Genomic DNA, 27,225 nt, shown 5'->3' on the forward strand with positions numbered 1-27,225 from the left:
CTCCCCCCCACTGCCCACCCCCGACAGCGCCTCGAGCTCCCCTTGAGTCCTGGTACCTGAGAGATGGAACCACAGTGGGCAGGAGGGAGTGTCAGACCCTCAGATTAACACCTCTGTCGGGAAGCTGAGAGTTGAGTGGTCGGTGTCTGCGCAGGCGGTCGTCAGTGAGCTGGGTATGCCGTGCCTCCGGCTCTGGCCTCAGCTGACGAGAGTTGTCCTTGCCTTGTCGTGGCTCATAGCCTTATTTCAGGCTGCAACAGGATCCAGGGACAGATGCTAAAAGCACCAGGCCCCAGGGAAGACAGGTGCCCCGGCAGCAGGCCCTTGCAAACAGAAGGCCTTGCACACGTACAGTACACATACATATGCACACACCAAAGTCACCTGGAAACGCTGAGTGAGTCACCGGTCCCCTGAGCTTGCGAATTGTATCCTTAGGGCCTAGATCGGGGCCTGGTAGGAACTCAGTAGATATTTGTTGAATGAATGATTGAATGGGTAGACTGATGAATGAATGAATTTTCCCCCAGTAACTTTGCTTGACTTGTTCATTCCCCCTTTCCTTTCTTTCTCTGCTTCCTTCCTTCCTCCCTTCTTCCCTCCCTCCCTCCCTCCCTCCCTCCCTCCACCTTCTCACATTCTCTGAGCCTCTCTCTATGGACTGAAAATAAATAAGGCAGGGCTCTGTCCTCAAGGAGCTCAGCCAGGCCTGTGTCAGACCTGTAAACAGCCTTTGCGACGCATCACGGAAAATGATCTGGGAGGGCCAGGGAAGGGTGCCACCAGCTCGGCCTGGGGGTGGGGAAGGCCTCCCAGAGGAGGAGACATTTGCGCTGGGCCTTGAAGTCTGAGTGGGAGCTCACAGGCAGAGAGGGGCACGGGCACTGCAGGCTGAGGCCATGTCACACATAGGATGTGAGGGGCCAGCGAGGAGAGCTAGAACTGGGGGCTGGGGTGGTGCTGAGAGATGAGGCCAGACAGGTGGGCAAGGGCCAGATCACAGCAGGCTTTTCAAAAGTACCGTGTATCTTATAAAAGGGCTGTTGGAGTTTAAGGCGGTGGAACAGAGCCGTCACGTGGTCATTTTCCAAAGATATCTCTGGCTGCCCTGTGGAAAGTGGGTTGGCGGGAGTTAGTCTTCAGGCAGGAGGATTTCACTGTGGTCAGGTGAGACCTGGGAGTGGCTGGACCAGGGAGGTGACAGAGGGCATGGAGAGGAGGAGAGGGGCTTGAGGGGTATTTGAGGGATCACCAGGTCCCAGTTAGAGACTGGATGTGGGAGGTGAAGAAAGGGCCGCTCCCGTTTCTGGATTGCGTCATTCAAGGAAAATAATGGTGAGGAGTAGGGGGGATGGGGGCAGCTTGGGGTTGGGGGCAGAGACTGAGTTCAGTTTGGGGTGAAATTGGTTTGGCGTGTCTGGGCACCAGGATCACCAGTAGGCAGGGGGATACTGTGCTCAGGAGAGGTTCCTGCTGAAGATAAAGATTGAGTCAGAGGTGCACTAACCACTACCAGGGAAGGGTGGGATCAGCAGGGATGCGCCGGGTCCAGGGCAGGGAGCTCCTGTACCTGTGTGCTGGATAGACTGTCCAAGGGCATATCTCTTAAGAAGAAGCCTGGCCTCTGCTGTGGACCACCTGAACTCAGCCTCCTGCCCGTCAGAGTCCTTTGCCCAGCCTCTGCAGGGCCTGAGCTTTTAGAGAGGAAGGTGAGGGATCTTGGCCTCACCTGGGAGTGGGGCCCCAATCCCCTTCTCTGGACAAAGGACGCCCCCATCAGGAGAGGAGCACTCCTGATGGTCTGGATCCTGAGTTCTCTAGGGTTGGCTGGACTCTGATGTTACCTCTTGTAGGGGCTCCTCCTCCTGTCTGAAGCCCCGACCTGCCATCAGGAAGCAGCCCCAGAGCACTGGGCCCTGATGCAGCTTGGCCCTGGCCACTCCAGTGACAGTGTCCTGGGGTCAGGGCCTGGGCAATACCACCTTGAGACATCACCTCACCAACTCACTCATTACACAGATAGGGAAGCTGAGGCCTGGAGAAGGAGTGGGTTTACCCAGGGTCACCCAGCTAGTAGATGATGGGACCAGAACTTCAACCCAGGGACTTCTATGGCCCAGAGTGTTTTCATTGTTCCCCATCTCTGTTCATGATTGTTACTTCCCAAGCTCCCATCCCATGTGTATCATTCTCATCCACCCAGCATCCCATGGACTGTTCCATGGGTGGGGGAAAGGGAAGGGCTTTAGACATAGCTGAAAATGACACAGGAGACAGAAAGATGCAGGAAGCATTTATTGAGGGGCAGAGCTGAATTCTACAGGAGGCAAAAGGCATGACACAGGCAATTTCTAGTGGGTTAGAGGAGAGGACTGGGAGAGAAAGCAGTTACAGGGAGAGAACAGCCAGACAGAACTGCAGCTTCCCAAGGCTGCCTCCTGCTGGCTCTTTGTGGGAAATGCAGGTAGAAGTGGATTTTCTCTGCCACTGCATCAACTAGTGGCCTGATAGTGTCTTTTCTCTGAAAGAGGCCCTTAGCCCCAGCCTCTCATGCTACAGGGGTCCCTGAAGCAGGTGGAGACTTCAGTAATGTGATCACTCATCACTGACAAGTTGGAGCACCCTCTCATCTTCCTACCAACAGGGCCTATGTTCCCAATCTTTAGGCCCTGGGAATCCTTTGGGATCAGTCCTTTATTCCAAAGCACCCCACCCTCACCCTGACTCCCATTCTACCCCCAGCTTGCCCTAGCCTCAATTAGGGGTTCCTGGTCTAAATCACCCTGAGGGATGGGTAAGTCTCCTCCTAACCCCAAAATCACCCTCTGTCCCTCATCTTTAGCAACATCCTGGTATCCTTTCACTTACATACATACCTTTGATCCTCAGCCAATTCCAGCCCCCCCCCACCGCCGCCCCCCCACCCCCACACACTTAGTTTCCTGAAACTGATATTCTGAACCTCTAGAGGGCACCACCAGCCAACTCTGGAAACTATAGGACCGAGGTACATTCCTCCCTGTGTCCCTCCTGGGGATTGGAATCAGAGTCACTATAGCCTAAGGGACAGGCTAGGGCCTGCAGCCAGGCTCCCCAAGGTCACTGGGCACCAGACACTGGCTAGGCCAGAGTGTGATGGGAAAGAGATGAGGCAGAACAGGGCCCCATCATCTGGGCACAGTATGGATGCTGGGGCCTGAAACTGAAGAGTGAAGTACTTCCTAAGGAACCAGAAACACAGGCAGACTCTGGTCTAACCCCTCACTCACCCATCCAAGCTCATCTCCCTAGCCAATCCTCCAGCACTACTCTCCCTCCCTTCCTAATACTGTGGAATGCATTTCAGGACTGGAAGAGCCCCCAGAGGTCATCTGAGCCAGTCCATTCCCTACTAGAATCTCCTCTATGCATCCTGGCCACTGCTGGTATACCACCCATAACAAAGAACTCTTTGCCTCCCTCTTTCCAGATGGGCAACCTCAAACTCAGGGCTACCAGGTAAAGCCAGAGGATAACAGATAGCTCCGTATCAACTCTTCTCTGCCCGGCTCAGCTTTGAGCCCAGAGCCTGCCATGAAAGGGCCCGGAAGGGATAGATGGGTTGGAGACACCTATAGCATCATTCCTGGAGACCCTGGGAAGCCTGAATTGGGATGGAGAAAAGCCTGAGAGGGATCTGAGAGGAGGAATCTTCCCTCCTCTTCTCTCCAGAGAAGCCAGCAGGGCACCTTGAGCTGGCCTGGGAGACCCTCTCTAAAGGCCACCATGGTAAAAATAGAGCTTGTCTGGGAAGGGATGGAAAACAGCTGCTCCTGCCTGGGACTTGGTGCCAGGGAGGCAGATGGTCAAGCCAGGGCCTGGACAAGGAACTCAGGCGTAGGATCCTCTGAACACACCCCTCATTTACCAGACTCCAGACATCAGAGCCAGGAAGTGGGGGGGGGGGGGGGGCGGAGAGTATGGAACCCTGCAATGCAGCAAGTCTAGGGGTCCATACATACAACACCCTGCCTCTTCCAAGGCACTAGTGTGTGTGTACTGATAGAAGGGGTAATTTAGAAGTTTGGAGATTGCCTTGGCCAAAGCTCTATTAAACAGATGGGAAAGCTGAGGAGCAGAAGAAGGGTCTTTCCCACAATGACTGAATGACGGAGCAAGGGCTAGAACCCAAGCTTGGATCACCACCCCACCTCCAAGCCCAGAGCTCTCCTCCCCTGACCCCTTATCTCTGGGGCTATCAAAGAGGCCAGACCCTTGGGGACATGGTGCTGGGAGCTCCCAAGCCCCACGACACTTCTTCTCGCTCGGCTCTCCCGGGGCAGGGATGGGGTGTGGGCGGGGAAGCCTTTAGGTGGTGCAGGAGGCCTCCGTGGGTAGGTTGCCACGCTTGAGCCTCAGGCTGCCGTTCCATCCGCGGGGACAGATGTTGTAGCCGAGGATGCCGGGCGACTTAGCCCCAGAGTCCTCGGAGTCGAGGGACACATCGGAGTCCGTGGGCGAGCGGCGGTAGGGGAAGGGCCTGGGTCGCGCGGGCAGCGGGCTCCGGGGACTAGCGCAGGGCGAGGGCCCGGCGGGCAGTGGGCTCCGGGGGATGGGAGCGAACGTTGTCCCGGGGTCCGCGGCCTGGCCGGGTCGGGACGGCAGGGGCGAGCGCATGCGCGGCGGCGGTGGCGGCGGTGGCAGCGCTCTCGGCGGGGAGAAGGGCCGAAGGCTCTCAGCGCCCGCCGGCCGCGGGGAGGCGCTCTTGCGCCGGGCCGCGTTGATGATGTTTCGCGCCAGGAGCGCCTGCAGCTGGCGGCTGGGGGGCCGCGCCTCGGTCTCATGTCGCAGAGGGGATACGGAGCGCTCGCTCCACGAGGGGGACATGGGCGGCGGTGGCGGCGGCGGCGGCGGCGGCAGCGGCGGGGGGCTGCTCAAGCTGCTCCCGCGGCCCGGCTCCCACGGCCCCGGGCTCACCCAGCCGTCCAGGCTGCTGGGGGGCCGGGACGCGCCCGGCGTCCAGGGCGGGGAGGTGGGCAGGCTCTCTCGGCGGTCCTGGGGAGAGAACAGAGAGGGTGGGGGCAGGCGTTAGTGCTGGGCTCCTCTATACCGGGGTTTCAGAAGGGACCGAGTTGGCTGTGTCCATTGTACAGAGTCGGGAAGCCAGTGACCAAAGTCAGGTAGTGCCTGCAGAAAAACGCAGGTGCCCCAACTTTCATCTTTCAGGTGCTTGAACGAGCCCACGCTGCCTGCCCCTGCGCTTAGCAGGGAGGCAGATGACTGGCGGTTTAAGAACGCTCGCTTTGGAGACAGACCCCTTTGTTTACTGAATGAACTTGGGCAAGTTGCTTCAGCAAAAGAAGCAACTCGAAGCCCCTGGGCTGCAGTTTCCTCCTCTGTGAAATGGGAGTATAATATCAGCATGTAACCTATAGGATTGTTGTGAGGAGTAAATGAGATAACTTACGTCAAAGACTATCACAGTATGAGAAGGTTCCCTAGAAGAGAGTAGGTGCGCAATAGATGTTAGTTACCTTAAAGACATACTAGAATGATACACATGAAACTAACCAGAGTGCCTCTCTGTTAGGAAATGGGGTGAACAGGGCAGGGGACACAGCCACAGGAGTGGGAATAAGGCTTCTAATGTATTATATACTTTTTATATAAGTTTAAGGTTTTGAACCATATGGATATAATATCTATTCAAAAAATTACAAGCAAAAATATTGATCATTATTACTAAAGTTGGACTTAGGGAAAGGCCCTCTCTGTCTCAATTCCCCTGCCATGTTGCCATGGTCACCTCCTAATTGTTCCTTGGACACCTTGAACAGGGAGGAGGTTCCCACTGACAGATGGAAACATAAAAGGAAGTTGGGTCGTTCCTCCCTAGGCAGCACACTCCCCTCGCTGGACTTCTTGCCAGCATGGGGTGGGGAGTGTGGGTTCCGTGAGGCCAAGTTGGTGAACCTCTGTGAAGTTATACACTGCTCTGCTATACACTATCATACCTGCTTCCTACCTCCTTAGGAACTTTCCAGTCTACAAAGTTCGGTCTCATCCTTACTCTCTCATCATATCCTCACAACAGCCTGGTGAAGTAGCTGGTATTATCACACCCATTTTACAGTGATGAAAATGAAGTTCAGACGTGTAAATAACTATCTGGTGTGTTCTGCCCCACCAGGAAATGTGTGTGACTATCTGTTGCTTAAAGGTGGGAAGCAGGCTTAAGCAGTTTGAACTGGTTTGAAAGTACAGGGCTTGGGGATCCAGGCCCAGCATGTATCTGCTAAACCATCCAGCTGTTCAGCCAATCAGATTCCAGCAACAAGCCAGTCCACTCAGTCTTCAATCCAAATTCACCAGCAGTCATCCCTCAGAGTCCAGAACTAGCCAGTCCATTCAGTGCCTCCTACCCAATCAAAATCTAGAACCTCTCATAAGATCCATTCTCTCATCCAATCAGTAACCAGCCGCAGCCAAGCCAGTCAGCTTCTCATCCAATCAGAATCTAATTTCAACCAATCAAAAGGAAGCAATAAAGTACATGTATTCTCCAAACAATGCAGCAGCTACCAGATGAGCCCAGACTCAGAAATGGAGCCCTTTAACCTATAGAGGAACGTATAGCAGTCTGAACAGATTTTTCATGGGATTGGGAATGTTAGGAACCTCCCGGGGACATCCAAGGCCCCAATCATCAAGCAGGAAAGTTAAAGCTCAGCATGGGCTCCACCCCTTTTACTCCCAGGGTCAGTTGTGTATATGTGAGCCAGAGACACTGGGAGCTGCTGTCTGTGAGCCATCTCAGGAATCTTTCAGTGAGCCTGGCTGGGGGGAGCAGGGCCAAGGGGTCATGCTCCAAGTCCATCAACAAGCACTGAGGCAGAGCAACCAGGGCTTTCAGCCAGGAGCAAAGCAGGCTGGGGCAAGAGAAGCTGTGATAACTGTCTGAAATCTCCAAGGATGGTCTGCCTTTAGTGGCCACGAGGGGAAGGCTAGGGCCAGCAAGTGGAAGGAGTAACAGAATTCACTTCTCAGAATGCCTGGGTTGGAATGTTGGGGGCAGTGGTAAGCAGCTCCTCACCCTTTGGAGGTGGGCCAGGGCCTGACCTCATCGAAACTGCCATGTCTGGGTACTGACTGTGTGTGTGTGTGTGTGTGTGTGTGTGTGTGTGTGTGTGTGTGTGTGTGTGTGTTGGGGGGCGGGGGAGCAGTGAATAATACAAAAAGTCTGCAGGGAATCAGAATTATTCACTTTCTGAAAAAGTTCTCAATGTACCATATACACCAGAACTCCTTGGAAATGCACATGGGTGAAAATTCAGAGAGGAGCACCCACTTAACCCAGCACCGGACCCAAAGCAGGACACATGTGTGGGCTGAAGGTGCGAGTAGAGCAGAGTCAGACAGGAACTATCAGATCAAAGAGAGCTAGCTCCCAGACAGCTTCTGTAATCCTCTTGTTGCATGGAAGGGGAGACTGAGGCCCATGGGTTGTCTAAGGTCACACAAGGAGTCAGATGCAGATCTGGGCCCAGCACCCATTTTTCTGGCTCTTGATGGCCGTACGCTCCTCTCCACGAGGGCAGAAACTCATTTTATGCAAGAGCCCGGTGGTGATGACTGTGGAAAGTGGCCGGATTTAGATAATGGGGGCGATGGGGAGGTGGGGGGGGCGGCTGCTGAGGGAACCAGAAAGTATATATGCTCTGGCTAAAGGCACTTAAATACCACTTTTAAAGAATTCGAACAAACCTGGACCATAAGGGGCATGGGTTTTCCCCCGTGCTCTACAGGCTTTTTGGCCAAACTCTTAAGGAAGGAGAAAACAGAACATGATTTCCACAGGATTCTGGTTCCCTCAGTGCTGACCCAGGGAAGAGAGAGGGCAGCCCTCACTTTCAAGCCAGCACACATCTGTACCCATGGCAGATCCAGACACTCAGCAGATGCAGGCAGCACGTGGACACACACCACAGGCTCACACGCCGTAACTAAGCAGTCCCACCCCACTTCTCAGGCCAGAATTGGGGAGGAGGGAGAGGGCCCTGACCACCAGCCAGTGAGTGTGGAAGAAAGAAAGAAGCAAGACAGATTTGAGGCAGAGTGTATTGAGAACAGGAGAGAAAACAAAGTTGAGGGAAGAGCTCAGCCAGCCTGATCACAGGAGCTGCAGGATGGAGGGTGGGCTCTTCCATTGCTGGCCCTCAGGGGTAGAAGGGAGCAGGGGTCCGGAACACGGGCTTCACTCTGCCCTGGGAGGGGTTTGGCGTGAAGGAGCCGAGCTCCCTCGCGACTCTCCTATGCATGCCCCCACGTTCTGGGCAGAATGAACTCACTGGGAAGGCACCCTCTGTTGCCATGGAGACAAGCCGAGAGCTCACGAAAACTGCGGGCTCAGCCCGGCATGGGCACCGCCTCCACCACCCCTCGCCCCTCTGGGGAGCCCAGAAATAGGGCTGGGAAAGAGAAAGTGGGTGGTGCTCGCCCCCGGTCTTGGGAAGCTTCCATCTGAATTCTGCCTCTTGCGTCTATGTTCTCTAACCCCCACAAAGTGTGGTTTGGGGGGGCTGCAGCACATCAAAGGTGTCAGAGGTGGTGAGGATCTCAGACTACCTGACTCAAAACCCTCACAGTATGATGGGGAAACTGAGACCCAAAGCTGCACATGGAGTCCATCTTTGAAAATCCAGATCTCCTAAGTCCCAGCCTTTTCTTCTAAACCTTAAGGTCTCCTTTGTCCCTTCCTTGAGCTGCTGTGCTCCTGCCCCAGCCCTTGCCGTGTTCCCACTGTCTCCAGGCGATCCTGAGCAGTCCCAGCCTAAATTTCTGATCTCCTGGCCTCCTGCTGCAGCTCATTCCAGCCACACCCTCCCAAGGACACCCTTACATCTACTCACCATCTGTCCTATGGCAACTGTCCCATTTCCTTCCCCTCTCTTCCCAGGGGACTGTCTTATCACTTACAGGGCCTTTCTCCCAAAGCACCAGCCTGTCCTCTCATTCCTCACAGATTGTCCAGCTAGGAGGGCCCTCATCGTATAAATGAGAAAACTGAGGCACAAAAAGGGAAAGTGACTTGGCCAAAGTCGCACAGCAAACGGCAGGCTGAGATGCCTCTCTCCTTGCGGCCCCTTCCACTGCACGTAGACGGCTGCTTTCAGTCGTGCAGATCTTGGCTGAGGTTGAAGGCAAAACAGCTGACGGATACACTGCTAGGGGCCTCTCTCCTAGCTGCACACCAACCTCTGCGCAGCCTCCTACAGGGCTCTCTGTCTCTCAGGGGTCCCCTGGGACCTCCCACATCCCAGAACGGTGAGGGCAAGCTAGGTCGAACCAGGACTGAGGTCTGGGATGAACTGCGTTAGCTGTCTCGAAAGCGGAGCTAGATGTTTGGAGCGGGCATGAAGGCAGCTGAGCAGAGGGCCAGGAAGAAGAGTGTCAGACAGCAGTGGTGGGCTGAGTCCTCATCCAGCAGAACCCGAGAGAAGAGAAAATGTGGAGGCCGAGGCAGAGGTCTCTGAAGCAGCGGAGAGGAAACAGTGTCCGGAAGGCAGAGGTGGGTGGAAGAGACAGACCTGCGGAGGCGAGAATCCAGCAAGAGGCAGAGAGTTGCCAGAGCTGGGGCCACAGTGAGGACGGCCCCACCGGGGTGGCTGAGGAGGCAGACCCTTGGCTGGCTGGTCCCACAGGCCAGGGCAGGCTCTGTATGCTGCAGAAGCCCCTCAGCAAGACGCTGGCATCCCTACAGCTCACCAAGGCCAGGTGAAGCCCCCCAGCCTCGTTAGGGCCTGCCAAGGGAGTTCTCTCTCCGTGACCCTCCTCCCCCTGCAGTGGCAGACTTCAGATCCCTCAGACATGGAGTCGAACCACTCTGTGGTAGGGAAGGGGTGGCTGCAGCTCAGAGAGGGGAGGTGACTTGCCCGATGTCACAAAGCTAGCTGGTGGCAGCATCAGCCCTTGAGACCTGAGTCCCCATACTCCTGACTCAGCCCTGTGCCACTTCCTGCTCTCCATCCAACCCTCGGAGAGCGGGCTCTGACAGGCAGCGGGATCCCTGTGGGGTCCATTACTTGAAGCAGAAGGAGGGCTTCCACACCTGAGCCTCGATCCCGGCATTCCGGGTGGAGAAGGAGGGCCTGGGGGCTTGCTTGGCTCGGGGAGACCACGCCCTGGAGGGAGACACGGGCGAGACATCACTGCTGTAGGTAGGGCTCAGGGCAGTGGGCTGGAGGCCATCCTGGCCGGGGGAGGAGCGGGAGGGCCGAGGCAGGGCAGGCGACGGTGGGAGGGCCGCCTTGGGCAGGCTGGGCGCCAGGTCCAGGGAGCTCGGCTTGGCAGGCGAGGCGGCTGTGGGCGAGGACTTGGCAGGTTCCTTGATGGGTGAGAGGACAAAGAGCGAGGGCCGCAGCTGGCAGGGCGGCTGCCTGGAGGGCTCCGGGCGCAGGACCCCGTTCTCAGGCAGGTAGCCATGATAGAGGGAGGCAGGCGGGGTTCGAGCGGGGCTTCGGGACGCCACTCGGAAGCCGCCGGGCGCGTGGGTGGGGTACTTCCAGCACGAAGGCAGGGACATGGTGGGTGAAGGGCAGCGGGCCCGTTCCGCGTGGCCCGAAGACTCGATGACGTACTTCTCCATGCGGGACTGGCGGCGGGCGTAGAGCTCGGCCCCCTTCCCGGAGGCCTCGGAGAGGTTCTGGTTGGGTTTGGGCTTGGGCTTGGCCTGGATACGCGGTGACTTGAGGCATGAGGCCCACTCGGGGACAATCTCCTCGGCACCTGCGGGGCTGGCCCTGTCCCGGGGTGCGGGCTCCTGCTGGAAGTTGGAGGCCTCGGCCCCCAGCGCAAAGGGCTCCTCCTCCACGCCCATCTCCCCCTGGTCCCTCTGCCTCCGCTTCTCGTCCGCTGTCTGTACCAGATCCAGCAGGTCCGGATTCGGGGTCACCTTGGGCTTCTCCACGAAGGTGAACATGGATTTCCGGCTGCCCCTGCGGGCCATCGACTCCTCCAAAATGCCCGTCTTGCTGGCAGGAACCGCCTGGCCCTTTAGATGAGAAGGCTTGGGGTCGGAGCTGGGGTACAGGGCAGAGTAAGAGGGGGGAGACCTAACCCGGGAAGTCAGGGGGGCTGTGGACAAGGTCTCGGCATAGGTTGGGGGCGGGGTGAAGTTCCCCAAGGGGCGTCTCTCCAAGGCGGGGCTTCGCTGTGCCACGGGCCTCCTCTCCAGCATGGGGCTATGGGACATGATGTGTCTCTGTGGCCGAGGGCTCCTGTCTGCCACGCTGGGGGGCCGGGGAGCGGGGCCCTTCTCTCCAAGATGTCGTCTCTCTACCATGGGGCTTCGTTCCATCTGGCTCGTGCCGCCCGGTGCCTGAATCCCAAAGGGCCTGGCCGTCCTGTTGACCACAGATGGGGGCTTGGCCAGCGTGAGGTGGACCTCGCTGTACAGTTTGGTGGGCGTGGTGGCAGCTGCCCGCCCGGACATCTCTTGTTCTGTGGATGCCACTGGGGCACCAAGCTGGATATCGATGAGCAGGGAGCTGGACACGAAATCTGGGGCTGGCGACCTGGAGCTGGAGATGGGAGTCACTTCTCTGGAGAAGGTGCTGGTGGTGGTAGGTGGAGCCGATACCTTGTCAATTAGCAGGGTGCTGGATCTCACCTCCGCGGCTGGCTCCTGGGGTTGCCCACCAGCACACGGGGTGCTGGGTTTGAAATCTGGCACCGCACCCTTCGGCGGGAGCTGTGCCTGTGAGGAATTCTGCTGGACGCTGGACAGTGGCAGGCTCTGCGGGGTGACAGTTGCCGGTGGGTTCTGATCGACATCTGTGGCTGGCAGGTTGTGGTTGCTGTTGGAAGCTGGCGTGATGAGCGTGGCGCCGGGTGAGGGAGGGTTTTGGCTGGCATCTGTGGCTGGGCTGTGGACCTCCGCCGGAGGTGGAGTTGGGGGTGTCTGCTGGGCTTCTCGGTTCTGGGACAGGTGGAGCCCATTGGCCGTCAGCAGGGCCGCGTTCTCCTTTAAATAAACCACCAGTGGTACCTCCTCTTCCTCACTGGCCACCTTCTCCAGGTGCCGCAGCAAGTTGGCTTCCTCTGAGGAGCCCTCCATGCTGTGACCAGGGACCCCTGTGTCAGCGCTCTGGCAGGCGGGGTTTCTCGGAGGGCCTGGTTCAGGGAGGGAGGTGGGACTCAGGCTGAGCCCTGGGGCATGGCCTGTGGGGCTGGCGGGGGGCACCCTGAGGGACTCCTGGCCGGGCTTCTGTCCCCTCTGGCCGTGGCTCTCCAAGGTGAACTCGTTCACCCTCTGCCGGCGCCTGTTGAAGAGCTGGACGCCGCGGGAGTTGGAGCTGGGAGGGGTGGTCAGCTGGGCTGCGATCTGCTGGCTCCTCGCCTTGGCCTCTTTTAGATCCTTCTCGGTGAGGCTAGTGCTCCGGCCCAGTGCTGCAGGAGGGACAGAGGCCGAGTCAGCAAATGGGATTGCAGAGCCACAGGGGTACACACACAGACAGACAGATGGTCACCCATGCCCCACTACAGATGGCCTTTTCCTCCGGAATTTGATCTTTACTCACCGTGTCCTAGAATCTCCTCATAAAGATCCCTGACCCAACCATCATGGCCCAACTCAAATAGCCATGTAAAACCTCCCCTGATTACCCTTTTAGTATTAACTGCCCCTTGTTTGGATTCCCGCTGAAGGTTGTTGACATGGCATTTACCAAACTCAGCAAGAACACCTCACCCTAGCAGTCAAGGCCCCACTCCATCTCGGACTCATCTTGTGCCACCTTTCTCTCTCACTGGGCTCTTCCTGGCTGGCTTTCTGTTCCTTGAAAATGCCAAGTGTGTTCCTGCCCCAGGGCCTTTGCACTTGCTGTTCTCTCTGCTTGGAATGATCTTTTCCCAAGTGGCATTCCATGTTGGTTCCTCATCGCTCAGGACTCACGTGAATGTCACCTCTCTGGAGGGGCCTTCCTCTATAATCAGCACCCCCCCCAACCCATCTCTTTGTTTTGTTTTCTTCATAGCATTCAACACAATTCAGTATTCTCTTCTTTACACGTTTCCTTGTCTATTATCTGTCTCCCTCACCTAGAACGCAAGCTCTAAGGGGGAACTGAACTTGCTTGACTTGTTCATCCCTCTAACCCTAGCCCCTAGAATAGTGCCTGGCAAAAAGTGGGCACTCAGGAAGCATTACTGAGGGCATGAATGAACCTGCAGGATATTCACATGCCTAAGTGCATATCTTAGGGCCCTTTACACTTTCAAACTCATAGTACAGTCATTTCTTAACACTAACACTTCCTCTTTTTAGAATAGGTAATACATTTACATGGACTGAAATTTTTTTTTTAACTTAAAAACATAAAAAAGTATACAGTAAAAAATGTCTCTCTACCTCTACCACAAATCAGGTAACAACTGTTAATAGTTTCTTCCAAGTCGTTGCAGAATTTCTTACCATTTTCATTTAAACAATCATTGAAAAATTCTCATACTTTAATGTTATAAAAGTAATAAATTGGGCTAATTTCAGCAGTGACTCTACTAGAACATTGCATTACCTCATTTTATCCTCACAAGAACACTAGGACACAAGCATTACTTGCTCCCTATTTTACAGAAGTGGAAAATGAGGTCTAGAGTCTTGTAAGTAACTCACCCAAGATCACACAGCAAAGGGTGGCAAGGCTGGAGTCAGATCAGAACCACTTCTCTCTGGGTCCACAGTGCATGCTCAAGCTGCCTGCTTGTCCCAAAGGTCCCTTTGGGACATATAGGGGACAGAGTCGGTGGGAGTCGGGGTTCAGTCTGGGGCTGCAGGCTAGGACCGGAGTCTGGGGCCTGAGGTCAGGGATCAGGCTGGGGGTCAGGCCCTATTAATCTGTAAGTTGACTACAGGCAACCATTTCTTTCTATATCACCAGTGCCCGGCTGGCACAGAGTCAGTGTTTAATTTGTGCTTATTGAATAAGGAATGAAGGAACGGACGCATGAACAAATGAACTTACGGACAGATAGATGGGACAGCCTGTGGCCAGGCTAGCAGCTCAGTCGGTGGCTGGGAAAATTCCTCCCTTTGTCACCCCACCCCCATCGAGGGAAGCTAATTAGTTCTAGAGGAATCTGACCCTGCCCTTCCTCCTATCTTGCCCTCATTAGCACTGGCCATGACATGCTGAGTGGGTCTCCAGGGACAGTTTTTCTAGGAATCTTGCCAGTGAGGCTCAGAATTCATGGACTCTCAGAGCTGGGAGGGCCCCTATAGAGGAGCTGTTTCACTACCACCCCCATTTTATAGATGAAGAAACCAAGGTTCGGAGAGCGGTGCAGGGTAGAGCTCACACTAGGGTCAGCGGGGAGGCCCACACAGGACAGAGTGGCTGCCGACAGCTGCTTCACTGGGACCAGGCCCAGCAGCCACAGGCTGTCTGGTCCCAAGCTCCTTCTTCCCTCCTCCCATCACGACCTGGCTCCCCACCACACACACCTGTGGCCACAGGTCCAGAACAGTGACAGCACACAGCCTGCCCCATGCGCCCCTGACGCCTGCTTCCTCCTGGTAGGGCTCCTCTCCTGCCTGGATCACCCCATGATGAAGGCTTTGGGGGTTGGGCCAGGCTGCTCCCCTGTGGGGAACTTAAGTAGGGGACAAGCCAGCAACACAGGAGGAGTTGCTCAGCTCATGTGATGTCCATCTCCTCTGGTCTGCTTAGAAACCAAGCCTCCCGGCCCAAATCCAGGCTCTGCTATTTGCTAGCTGTGTGACCTTGGCAAGTTACTACGTCTCTCGGAGCCAGTTTCCTTAGCTGAGGAGAAGGTAATAAAAGCACTGACAGGGGCTTCCCTGGTGGCGCAGTGGTTGAGAGTCCGCCTGCCGATGCAGGGGACACGGGTTCGTGTCCCGGTCCGGGAAGATCCCACGTGCCGCAGAGCGACTGGGCCCGTGAGCCATGGCCGCTGGGCCTGCGCGTCCAGAGGCTGTGCTCCGCAACGGGAGAGGCCACAACAGTGAGAGGCCCGCGTACCGCAAAATAATAATAATAATAAAAATAAAAGCACTGACATTAGGGTTAGGAGGCTACACTGAGATCGCGGATGCCAGGGGGATTACTGTCATTCAGCCCAAGTAGAGAGGACCGAGGGCTCATGCTACTCTGGGATGGAGTTGACGGTGACCCCACGTGACACCCTGGAAGGGGTCAGCACTTCTTCTAGCAAAGGAGATTCACCCTACAGATCATGGTCCTGAGAGGGGTGACTGTCTTAAGGTCACAGAGCAGGGGATTCTAGAGTTATTGGGAGGCAGGGATCATGGCCCCAAATCACAGAACCTCAGAATCTCAGAGATGGCTGTCACCGGGTCCAATCCCCCACACAATTCCTGCGTCCCTAAAGCCATGTCCCTGCGTGTACAAGCCTCTGTTTATACCCTCAACTGACAGGGAGCTCACTACCCTGAAGATGTACCTTCTGCTAATTAACATTCTTTCTTTAGCTATAAAGTCACTCCTCATATTAACTCCCACCTCTTGACATGACTCTGCCCCTCACCGCCACACAGATAAAGAGCTTTCTCTTTGCAACCTGACAGCCCTGCAGAGACTCAGGCACAAATCACATCCCCACGGGGCACGGTCAGGATGAACATCCCTGGTCCCACCAGTGGCTCTTATGACCCAACTGCAGCCATCGGAGCTCACACTGATTGGGCTCTTACTGTGTACCCGGCTAGCGGGTTCCCACAGTGCCAGGCTCCCAGAAAGGGCTTCAGTGTTTGTGTAACTCAGACCTCCCAAATCCCTGCACTTTTCTCTTTTTTCTCTTCGCCTCTCCGCTTCAGTCCTATCCCAAGGTTGGTTCTAAGGGCCATGGGGCTAGAAAATGCTCCAGTGTCAGAGAGTGAAGGGCCCTCAGGGATAAGCTGGCCTGGGAGGCTTTAGAGAGGGAAGGGGTTGCAGAGGAGGCCATGGGCCAAGACCTAGTCTGCTGACCCCCAGCCAGGCTGGGAACGTTCCCCACGCTGTTGTTCTGGGACAAGAGGAACCCAGCAGAAAACGCCAGGGGGTGAGAGAGCCCTGCCTCCGAGGGAGCTCCCGTGCCCCCCATCCCAGCCTGCAATGACTCCACGGAAAAGGAATTTGGCAGGAGGCTTGGACCAGACCCAGCCAGCAATCCAGATGACTTTTGCCACCCTGCACAAACAAAGCTGGGAGAAGGGGGGCTGGGCCAACTATGGGCATCCCAGAGCCCCCCACTGCAGGGTACTGGGGGTGGCAGCTCCATTCAAAATCCCCCAGACTAGGGAACTGCCACCTCTAGTGATGCCCCAGCCAGGTGGGTCCAAAATTGTGGTCCCTGGTGTCAGAGAGGCAAGAGGTGGCCAAGGGCCACAGGGGAGAGGCCCCTTGCTGAGCCCCCAATCTGCTTGTCTGCAGCCTGCACCTGTACAAGTCCTAACACCCCCTCTTCCCTCAGCCTCTTCAGGGCTGGTCCTTGAAAGTCCCACCCTGGACAATGGGTGAGGAGTTCTGAAGACCGGCCTTCCAGAGATGGAGGGGTGAGGGCAGACTCAAGGAGGAGCTGCGCAGCGTCAGGAGACCTGGGTCCAACAGGGTTAAATCCCTAAGTGGGGAAGGCGGACAGGAAGCCCTGAGTACAGCCCTTCGAATGAAGATCGCGGTGGGTGCTATAATTAGCGAGCCCTCGCTACTGCCCCGTATAAAGTGCTGTGCCACGCACTGTAGCCCCATCGTCTTGTTCGATCCTCCCGATGACCCTAAGAGATAGGTACTAGCGCTCTTCCCAGTTTGCAGATGAAACCAGAGCTCAGAAAGACCTGCCCAGGGTCATATGACTTTTAAGTAGCAGAGCTGGGATTCAAAACTCAAAATCTGGCTTTGCTGAATCTCATTTCTTAACCGCCCTGCCTTCCGGATCCTGACTCCGGTGGGAGGGGCACCCACAGAGACTCTGGTGCTCCTGGATGCTGGTCTGAAGAGCCCTCTGTTTCCACATCTCGTGATCAGTGCCCGCGGCAGTGCCCTCGCCTCTTCATATTCAGCTGCCCAGAGCAACTCATGCTTTGTCGTCCTTCTTCCTCTCGGGAGAAGAGCTGATAAACGCATTGTGACTAAGGTAGAGATGACAGCTAGGACGTAAAAAACTAGTGGAGTAGAAAGAGCACGGTGTGGGGAGTCAGGAGACCTGAGTTCAAGTGGTGCTCAGGCAGGGTATATAAGCCCTCTCTCCCACCCCATTACTTCTGTAGGCAGCTGCCTGTTCTGCCGGCCATCAGGCCTTTTGGACAGAGGATCCAGAGGAGGGAGGCAGGGCAGGGGAACGGAGGCCAGAGCAGAAGGTCAGGACAGGGAGAGAATTCAAGGAAATTCTTCTTCACACGGCTGCCTGCCGTCAATGGGAGTGCCCAGGGCCCGGGCAGGGTGGAGTGGGACAGGGAGCCAGAGGTAGGAAGAGAGACTGGCTGGAGACGGCCCATTGTGGCTGCCTGGGAGTCTTGGCAACGGGACAGGTAAACAGGCTGGGATAACTGCCCCCCTGGTGGGGTCAGGAAGGAACCAATGGCTGGCTGCTGCACAACCTCGGCCTTGGCCGGGGGCAGGAAGATGAACTGGACCTGAGTAATGGCCTGACTACCTTGCCAGCCCCTGCCCCGCATCCTCCCTGCTGAAAGGAGGAAATGACACAGCCTCCTTTCCCTGGGGAGTTCTCCATCCATGCCAAAGTCCTGGTGAGTGCAACCTGACTGAGTCCCAGCAGACTGCCAGGCCTCCTTGCAGAGAATAATTCATACCAAGGTGGGAAGGACTGCCAGACACGGGAGATGCACAGGAATGGAAGTGAAGAGCCCCAGACCTAGCTCCAGCCTGGCCACCCACCGGCCGGCAGAAGTCATGGCACGCCTCTCCCTTAATGCCCAGGGGGAACTGAGACCACAGGAGGATGCTGTATGCCCTAAGTCACACACCCCAAACCACCAAGGCACCTCTGAGTGCTCGCTTTACTCACTCCGGCTGGGTCCTCCCTGCAGCCCAGCTTCCCTCCGGATGCTGAGCCGGCCTTGCTTCTCAAAGCCTCCGCGAAAGGCAGCCAATCGACTAGCTGACACAGAGGAAAATCCCACGTTGACGGCAACGCGGAGGAGCTGGATGTGACTTCTCTCCTCCACAGATGACTCAGCCTAGCTCTTTATCAGGAAAACCGATTTCGCAACAGCCTTTTAAATGGTCCCTCCGCCCCCAGTCTCTCCCCCGACAATCTACCCACCCCACGCTGCCAGATCCGTCTTCCTCCTGCCTGGCTCCGCTCTGTGTCGGGCCTCTCTCCTCCTCTCCAGGACATGGGGGCTCAAGCAGCCAGTCCTCGTCCTGGCATTCAGGGTCCCTGACGTCAGGGTCTGCCCGAGAGCTCGCTCACCTGCTCCCTGCGCCCTCAGCAACCGTCAGAGGGAGTCCAGCGGCTCGTGGTGCCACGCCTGCCCTGCGAGTTCCAGCCTCCGCTGTGGGTTTGCGCCCATCTCTCCACCCGAAACCCGTCTCTGTCTCCTATCCTTTCTACACGCTCAATCCCCAGATCATCAGTGTTTTATCTGCACCGCTTAATAACCTCATCACTTGGCAGATTATTTGTTTTAGTCAGAGTTTTCACCGGGGCGTGCTCACCACATGCCCCGTGCCAGGCCCTGGCTTCATTAACAGCAGCCAGGAGGTCAGCAGTCCCCTCATCTCCATGTTAGAGGAGAAACGGGCTCAGAGAGGTGAAGTGACTTAAGTGGTACAGCTAGCCAGAGGCAGAGTTGGGATTCGAACCCAGGGTGGCCCCGCACCCAGCCCAGGACCCATCACATGGGCCCTGCTGCCTCCTCCCAACATCTTGCTTTGCAGCAGTCAGGGTCTGGGTCTTATCTTCCCCCAGAGAGTGCAAGAGCGGGGGGACAGGGCCCTCAACTGCTTCCGCCTTGTCCCCTACACCTTCCCCGGGGGCTTGCAGAAAGGATGGAGTCAATGAGGATGACAACAGCCAACACATGAGGAGCTCCAGATGCTGCCAAGCTAAGGGTTTAGCATATATTTTCTCACTGAATCCTCACAGCAACTCATAAAAGAGGCCCCCTTACCTCTGTTTTATTGATGAGGAAAACGAGACCCAGAGAATTAGCCAACTCACCCCAGGTCTTACAGCCAGCAAGGGACAGGCAGAGCAGAGCTGGAGCCGGGAGTCTGACTGATCCCAAGCCTGGGCCCCTCCTTCTGAAGAGCTCAGCCCATAAAGCACACTCACTTTCCCACCTACTGTCCCAGGCCCAGCCCAACTGCCACTTCCTCCAGGAAGCTTTCATCAATCCATCCAGACTCCTCGATCAGTGCCCCTCCCCTACTCGACCGGGCCCAGGGGCCTCGCAGCAGGAGTAGGGCTTGAAGGAAACGACAGGTTAAGAAAGCTCAGGAACCAAGGCCCAAGGGGAAGGAGGCTGGGACTGGCCCAACTCCTGGTATCTCCCTGACAGGGGTTCGGGATCATGCAGGGCAGGGTGGGTGGGCTAAGTCAGGTCGGCATGGGTGTTGGCTAGCAGGTATCCCTGTAGGCCACAGGCACTGCTCACTGCTGGCTGACGAGGGCTGCTATGCGGTCCTCCTCTCCCAAAGGCCGGGAGCCACCACCTTCCTCCTGCCTGCTCTACTGGCCTAAACACTAATCTACAGTTAGATTTTCAGGGACTTGGAAATGGTGACCCAGAGAGAGGCAGGTTCAGTTCCAGGTGCACAACAAACTGGAAAGGGCTGGTTCACCGGGAGCCGAGTTCAGACCCAGGCTCCCACCTCCCCCAGTCCAGCCCTGGTAAGCCAGGCTTCCCCCGCGACCCCCAAGCCCTCTCCTGCTGCATCAGCCTCCATCATCCCAGCCCTGGGAGCCTTGAGAGTACAGAAAGGACTACCACACCCTACCCTTCCAGAGAAAACAGTGAATCCAGGAGACGTAAAGGTGGTGAGCCAGGGTGGGAGAGAGAGCATTTCCCCTAAACTATGCCTCTGCCAGGAGCAGGGCTGAGCCTAGTCTATCTCAGGGTCCCCAGCACCCAGCCCAAGGCCCTCGACAAAGATACAGCCCTTCCTCTTGGCCCTGGGGCAGCCTGGGGCTGGAGTTGGTCCCATTCTCTCTAAATTCCCCAGACTCAGCAGAGGCCGTCACCCAGGAGGGGTTCACTAAGTGTTGACTAAACAAATGACTGAAGGATGAGCACTCCCACAGTCCAAATCTACCTTCACATGTTACTCCACCATTCACCCCAGGAGACAAATTCTCGATGTGTCTAGATCCCAGAGTTATGGAGATTCTAGGTCAGAGATCTAGAGGGTGGTTCCTCGAGGAAGGGGAGAGAGGAAGGAGGGAGGTAGCAACAAGACTTTGGGTGAAGAGGGAGATGAAACCTCAAATGGCAGTGTTAGATCCAAGAGGCAGAATATTCCATCGAGTGCCAGGAGAATACAGAGCTTAAGAGATAGATGAACGAGGATGAAGAAATCTGGGAAGTCTTCCTGGAGGAGGCGGCATATGCCCTAGGTCTTGAAAGATGGAGATGTGGAAGTATTTCAAGCAATGGGACAGGCCAGTGGAGGCTGGAAGGCTCAAGGTGGTCCCCACCCCATCCTCTACACCCCTCCACTCACACCTCCAGTCAAGACAGCTGGAGAGGAAGGCACCTCTGACAGAGGAACACGTCCACCACTGGGCTTGCCCAGAGGCTAAGGGTGACTGGGGTGGTCCAGGTAGAGTTCCAAGGGAGCTATGTACATGGGAATGCACATGCCTAGAGCTCAGAAGCACCGTGGTATCTGCCCTGGGCCTCCGGGTGGGTTACATAACCGCCCCACCGGGGCCACAGATTCAGCCAGGACCCTCCTCCGCCTCCACCTCCCCAGCCATCTGTCTCTGCTGCTTCCCTCTCATAGAAGAGGCCGCTGCACTGCCCAAAGCAAGGCCAGCGCCCTGTGGTAAATTCCCCACATTCCTTCCTCACAGAAAAATAAATAACGGGGAGAAAAAAATGCTGGAGGAATGATAATGACGGCCCCAGCACGCTGCAGTCCCAGCTCGCCTCCCCACCCTGTAGAGCAGAGCCCCATCCTGGGCTGGGGCGGGGATGGGGACGCTGCTGCTTCTCCCTGAGGCATCCTCACTGCCAGGCCCCGGGATAGACGAGCTGCCTGCAGCCCCTCACCGCTCCCCCAGGCCTCTCAACCCTCTTTTGTTCTCAGGGTCACTCATATCTGCTGAAGAAGGTGCTGGGAAAGGTGCTGAGAATCTTTCGGTTGTGGCAGGTGACCTCCGAGGGCAAACTCGCCAGAGGCTGGGCGCCCTTCACTTTTACTACTCAGGTTGTTGTTTACTGAGCGCCTCTTATGTTCCAGGCATTACTACATTATGTTTTGATTTATCTTTGCAAGCTGTGAACTGGAAGTACTGTCATACCCATTTTACAGATGAGGAAACTGAGGCTCAGAAAGGTTTTATGATTCGCGAAAGTAGTTTGGCCAGTGAGTGGTCTACCCTCTCCACTCCTGCCTCTTACTCCCATATCTATTCAGCCTGTCTGTCCTCCCCCAGACAGCCCTCCTTTACCAAATCCAACCAGAGGTGCAGCCTGTTCCCTTCCCACGTCCTGCTCAACAAAGCATCCTGTGCGGGCTACCTTTAGTAAGTCACCTCACCTCTGAGTCTCAACTTCCTCATCAGTAAACCAGGGATGATTATAGCTGCTTTGCAGAGTCACTGCTGAGCAAATGAGACGCACAAATTATTTCTATAGCATAAAGCATTGTGCACACCTGAGGGGGATTTAACTTCAGCCTTTTGCACAAACCTACCTTTGTATAACTGTACCAGGCTAGGGCGCTGTCTGTCTCCCTCCCTTCTCCAGCCCTCCCTGGAGCTGGTCTCCCTCTTCTGCTCATAGTCAGGCACAGCCCAACCTTCCCCTCCCCCTCCAGCATCCTCTCAGCAAGGGAACCCCAGTGTCAACCTCTAGCTAACTGTGCTGTAGCAGGAGAGAACCAGGTTTGAATACCAGGTCTGCCTCTTACTGGATGTGAGCACCCAGGCCCCCTTGGATGGCCCCAGACCCAGACTCCTGGGAGGGAAGGTATGGCCAAGGCTCCCACCACTCAGTACGCAGTCCTGCAGCCAGGAGGGTGCTGTGGTCCTGAGCGGGCAGGAAGCTACCGACCCTGCCATCCCCTCATGCCATTCGCCGGTTACCAGGCATGTGTGGCTCCCCTCCAGCTAGAGGAGTCTCCAGCCAGAGGGAGGCTGAACCGTCCCCTTGTCCCTCGAACTGCAAAAGGAAAGCAGGCTGGAGGTCAGGGGATTTGGTTCCAGTCTGTTCTGTCACAATATGGGTGAGATGCTGGACTAGTTCCTGACCCTCTTTGGGTTTCAGTTTGTCCATGTATTTGTTTCAGAGAAGGGATTGGCCTGGACCAGTGATTCCTAGAGTGTGGTACCCCCACACCTCTAGTGGGAGCAAAAGGATTTAAGTGGTACCCTGATACTTAATAACATCTTACTAGTTATGTAAATTTCACGTGTATTAGAAAAGGAGGATAATAAATCCATCAAAGGTACAGTACTGCTTAGGGAGAGGTAAAAGTGGATATTTCAGCAACAAAAGTTAGACAATTTAAAGAAAACAAGTATAGGTGGTGTATGAACTCATTCACTCAACTGATATTTATTGCACACCAACCAAGGGCCAGGCACTGTTCACAGCCATGAAGAGAAACAGATAAAGCCCTGCTTGCATTCTAGCACGGGAGCCAAAAAATAAGACTATTTCTATAATCTTATTATCTTATTATATTATATATCTATAATCTTATTCTATTCTATAATAAATTCCGTAGAGAAAAATAAAGCAGGGGTGGGAGATATACAGACTGCACAGGGTGGGGAGTGGTGTGCAAAGGTGAATAAGGTAATCAAAGGAGGCATCACTGAGAAGTCCCATCGGAGTGAAGAAGGTGAGGGAGTGAGGCTTGTGCATTTCTAGGGGAGGAAAGACCAGGCAGAGGGAACAGCTAGTGCTAAGGTCCCTAGGCAGGCTCGCACCTGGCAGGTTGAGGATGGTGCACGTGATGTGGAGGTGGGACATGAATAAGGAAACCAGCTTCTTCTCTAGTGGTCTTTCTAGTGGCCTGCAGGGTCTCAGGGATCCCCCTGCATTGCAACCATTTGTGCCTGTGCGCACACGCACACACACACCCCCTGCAACACGCACATTCTGGACAGCTCCCTCATGCTGGTGAGAGCCTAGCCAGCAATAGTATATCTTCCTCTGCACACACACCCACACACAAAGGTGCTCTTTGCGTGTGCACCCGTAGAGGGGGAAGAACCTACACACCAGTGTGTGCACGCATAGCGCCCGTCGGTATGCATGTGGAGACACACAGGTACTCAGGTGGCACACTGACGCAGATGCACGTGTAGCGGGTACACACCTTGTGAGCGGACATATGTGTCTCCCTCCTGCCAGCCTGCCCTGTCTCTGAGTTACCAGACCACCCTTGCCTGGAGGGCAAGTGCCCCGATGGCGTGGTTTCAAATTCACTTCTCCATATCTCTGCACCTCAGTCATGGTTTCCCATTTCCAGGGCTACATTAAAATCAGCCACCTGCTGCTCAAATGTCCCAAGGGAGCACGTTGCTGTGGAGCATGTCCCCTTTTCTACCCCTACTGCAGTTAAATAGAAAAGCCATGAAAATGCCTAGCACAGCACTGTAAACAGGATCAGCCGCTTCTGGCATCATCGCTCATCACAGTCATCCGCATCCCTGGCTTCATGCCTTTAGGGACCTCAGGGGGCAGCTGATGAGTAGAAGGAAAAGGCCAGACTGCGAGCTTCAGGCCCGGATTTTAGTTGCAACCTGGTCTCCAACACATCGCGAGGCCTCAGGCGAGTCCTGTCCCCTCTCTGGCCCAGATCGGAAACCTGTGGGTGCGGCAGAATTTCTCAGGGAGTGTGTCCAACATGCCGATTCCTGGGCTCCGCCCCAGACCCAGGACCACAGAGTATGCACGTTAACAGTCTCCCTGAGGGGTTCTGAAGCACAGCTAGGTTGGGGACCCAGGGGGCTTTAGAGCTCATGATTTTATAAATGTGTTTATAATTAAATGAACATAGAGGGAAATGCTTGGAACATAGGCTGGCAGATAGACCCACGTCAACAAAAAATAAGTTTGAGAAAATATGTTTACATAAGTAATTCTATGTAGTGATACACCATCCTTGAACATGCACACACGTTTATAGTTTTCCTGGCAGCTTCACATCCGTCAGAGAAAGAAGTAGAGCAGGGATTGTGATGCTATTTTAAAGACTAGAAAACTGAGGCAGAGAAAGGTCAGGGGGCCTGGCCAGAATCTCACAGAACACAGGTCTTTGGCTCCCAGCCAGAGTCCTTGGGCCAGCTTCGTTAGATGCGCCACCTCGGGGCCTTGTCACAGCCCAGCCCACAGTGTGCACTGTGTACACAGCAAACACAGTCCTTCCACTCCAGGTGCACTGACTTTTCCAGTCACTTGGGGTTCGCTGACAATGGGACAACCTCAGCCGGTTAATTTCCTTCCAGCTGAAATACACTTCTCACTGGGTAGGGCAGGGGCTTCCCAAAGCCCTTATGCTCCATGCTACCGTTTGATCTGGAATGGTGTTTCTGTTCCAGCCAACCTGAGTCCAGATCCCACCTGAGCAGATCACTACCTTGTATATGCTAAGCCTCAGTTTCCTCCTCTGCGAAGGGGTCTCCTAATTCCTATCCTGCGGGGTGATTGTGAGGATAAGGTCTTTTGTGCAAAGTACCCAGCATCTCGCCTGGTACCCACGCTTCTGCAATGCTGGAGCGCCACTAACTTGCAGGCTAAAGTGTGAGCTCCTGGAAGGCAGGAACCCACAAAGCGGTCATCAGGGCACCCACACCTACCACGTGTCGTAGGCTCGATTAATACGCACCCGAATGGGTGAGAAATGAAATGTCGTCTCGAACTTCTTCCTGATCCCAGCTCATCATTGTCTTTCATGACCCATTTCCCAGCGTGGGGGCTGGACGCACAGAGCAGAGATGCTCGGGGCCAGAGGGATGGGTCACGGGTCCTGGGAAGACACTGATGAAGGCCGCTGGGGAGGGCCGTGTTCTGGGAGACCTGAGTGCAATCCTGTTGACTCAGAGGCATAAATAATGCACTAGCACATTCTCTGCTCGCCATCCTGTCATGCTAAGAATAGCACCAGCTACCCTTTCAGGGATTTCTCAGGGAAGAGAGAGGAGGACACCAAGATGGGGACAAGCAGGAAAAGGCATCGCTAGACTGTGGCCCATCAGGCGCCCTTTCTTCAGGCCCACCTTTCCAAACCCATCAAGCTGATGACCCTGGAGGTCTGAGCTGAAAGGGCTCCTGGGGGCACCTGGTCAGGAGAGGCCTGAGGAGACGGGGCACCACCCACCCTTGCCCACTGGGGCTGTTTCTTTTCCTCCTCCCTTCTGATGCCCATCCCAATAAAGCCCGTGCCCCTAGCCCATACCCCACGATCCCCACCCCCAGTCATGTGATGAACAGAGTGGGCGGTTCCCCTCTTAATGTGTTTTCATCTGTAAGACTTTGGAGAGAGAAGAAGATTCTATAAGCTTTTGATTAAAAAAATTTTTTTAAGTTGAAAAATGACTGACTTAGCGCTTCTCATACTTTAATGTACATAGTAGTTACTCAGGGTTGTTGTTAAATTGCAGATTCTGATTCAGGAGGTCTGGGGTGCGGCCTCAGAGTCTGCATTTCTAAGAAGCTTCTGGGTGACGCTGATATTGCATACATGATTGCCATACCATGAGTACACAAAAACTAGAGTATTTCCGTATAAACTAGATGGAGAAACCGAGGCCCAGAAAGGAAAAGGGATGTGCCCGAAAACATACAGCAGAGCTAGGCTCAGAACACAGGCCTCCTGAATCCTCCTGGGGCTTGGTCCTAGAGGGGCTCTGGGGTTGAATGGAGGTGGCTGGAGTGGGACAGGGGACAGACAGCAGTTTCAGGCAGCAGGAGTCGGTCCGGGGGGCGGGCCTTCATTCAGCCAAAAGCTGAACCTCCTGGGGTCCACAGGCTCCCACAAGCCATAAGAGGAAATAAGAATCCACTGGAACAGAGGCGCTCAGCTGAAGTGACTGCAGCCCCTTGCTCAAAATCATGCCCTCATCAGTTTGCATTTGAGGCCCGAGGGGCTGGTACCCTCCTGGAAGGCAGGATGAAACAGGGGGCTATTAAAATGCAAACAAGATCCAGACAGAGGAAGATGAGGTCTGAGCACTCTGCATTCAGTCATACTGAGAAGTGGCTGGGGGAGTGTGCGGGAGGTGGGGGGGGCCCACTGCACTATCAGGATGGGCATCGGAAGGAAAGCAGAAAAGAAAGGAGGCAAGATCAGCCTCTAAGACCAACACTAGGAACAGCTCATCCTTCCTAGGCTTGGCCTCAAACCCCTTTGCAGGCTCCAGGCCCTGCATGACTAGCCCCACTGCCCCTCCATGCCAGGCTGCAGCTCCCCTCGTGGTGTTTGCCCTCCCTACACGCCAGCCACGCTGGCCTTCCTTCAAGTGCTCAGACAGGAACCAAGCACTTCGCACCTCAGGGCCTTTGCACTGGCTGCTGCTTTTGCCTAGAACCCTTTCCTCCCATACCCCTCAGTTGTCCCTTTCTGGCCATACTTCTCCTCCTTCAGGGATGTTTACAGGTCTCAGGGAGGGTGCGCCTATCCTGGGAGGTCACATTCCCCTGCCACGGCACCCTCTATCTCTCCTCCAAACTCTCATGAGATTTGTAATTCCATCGTCATTTGTTTTAGTGTCAGTCTGCCCTGCCCCATGGTAAGGAGGTCCCGCCGGGCAGGGACCTTGGCTATCATTTCTCTGCTATGTTCCTGCCCCCGCCTAGGCCACAGCTGGGCCCAATAAACATTTCCTGACCGAATGAGGGAATAAATGAATAAAACCAGTGCTGACATCTACCTGCATGTTTCCCAGTGACCTCGCTCACCCTGGAGAAGCTGTAAAGGACCAGGACTTGCAAGATTATGTGGGTCTAACCCTCTGCTCTGTGACGCTCCAGCTGAGTGGCCTTCACAGGTCATATCACCTCTCTGAATGGGGAGCGCTGTTTGTCGGGTCTAA

General features: G+C 55.4%; 1 protein-coding gene across 3 annotated transcripts in view; it reads right to left on the reverse strand.

Moving 5' to 3' along the window:
• Nucleotides 1-2,273: 2,273 nt before the first annotated feature.
• Nucleotides 2,274-27,225, reverse strand: part of SYNPO (synaptopodin) — a 30,485-nt gene continuing 5,533 nt past the window's right edge. Inside the window, exons 1-3 of one of the 3 annotated variants that reach the window (XM_060008517.1) lie at nucleotides 18,019-18,141; nucleotides 10,088-12,426; nucleotides 2,274-5,034 (exon numbers count right to left, since the gene is read on the reverse strand). In XM_060008517.1, coding sequence (XP_059864500.1) covers nucleotides 4,348-5,034; nucleotides 10,088-12,094 — 2,694 coding nt within the window. In that variant the 5' untranslated portion in view covers nucleotides 12,095-12,426; nucleotides 18,019-18,141 and the 3' untranslated portion in view covers nucleotides 2,274-4,347. Of the gene's footprint in view, nucleotides 5,035-10,087; nucleotides 12,427-18,018; nucleotides 18,142-27,225 lie in introns of those variants that run through there. The other 2 variants (XM_060008518.1, XR_009518937.1) reach the window with 2 other exon arrangements.

The sequence above is a fragment of the Delphinus delphis genome, chromosome 3, assembly GCF_949987515.2.
Source record: "Delphinus delphis chromosome 3, mDelDel1.2, whole genome shotgun sequence".
NCBI classification, from domain to species: Eukaryota; Metazoa; Chordata; class Mammalia; order Artiodactyla; family Delphinidae; genus Delphinus; species Delphinus delphis.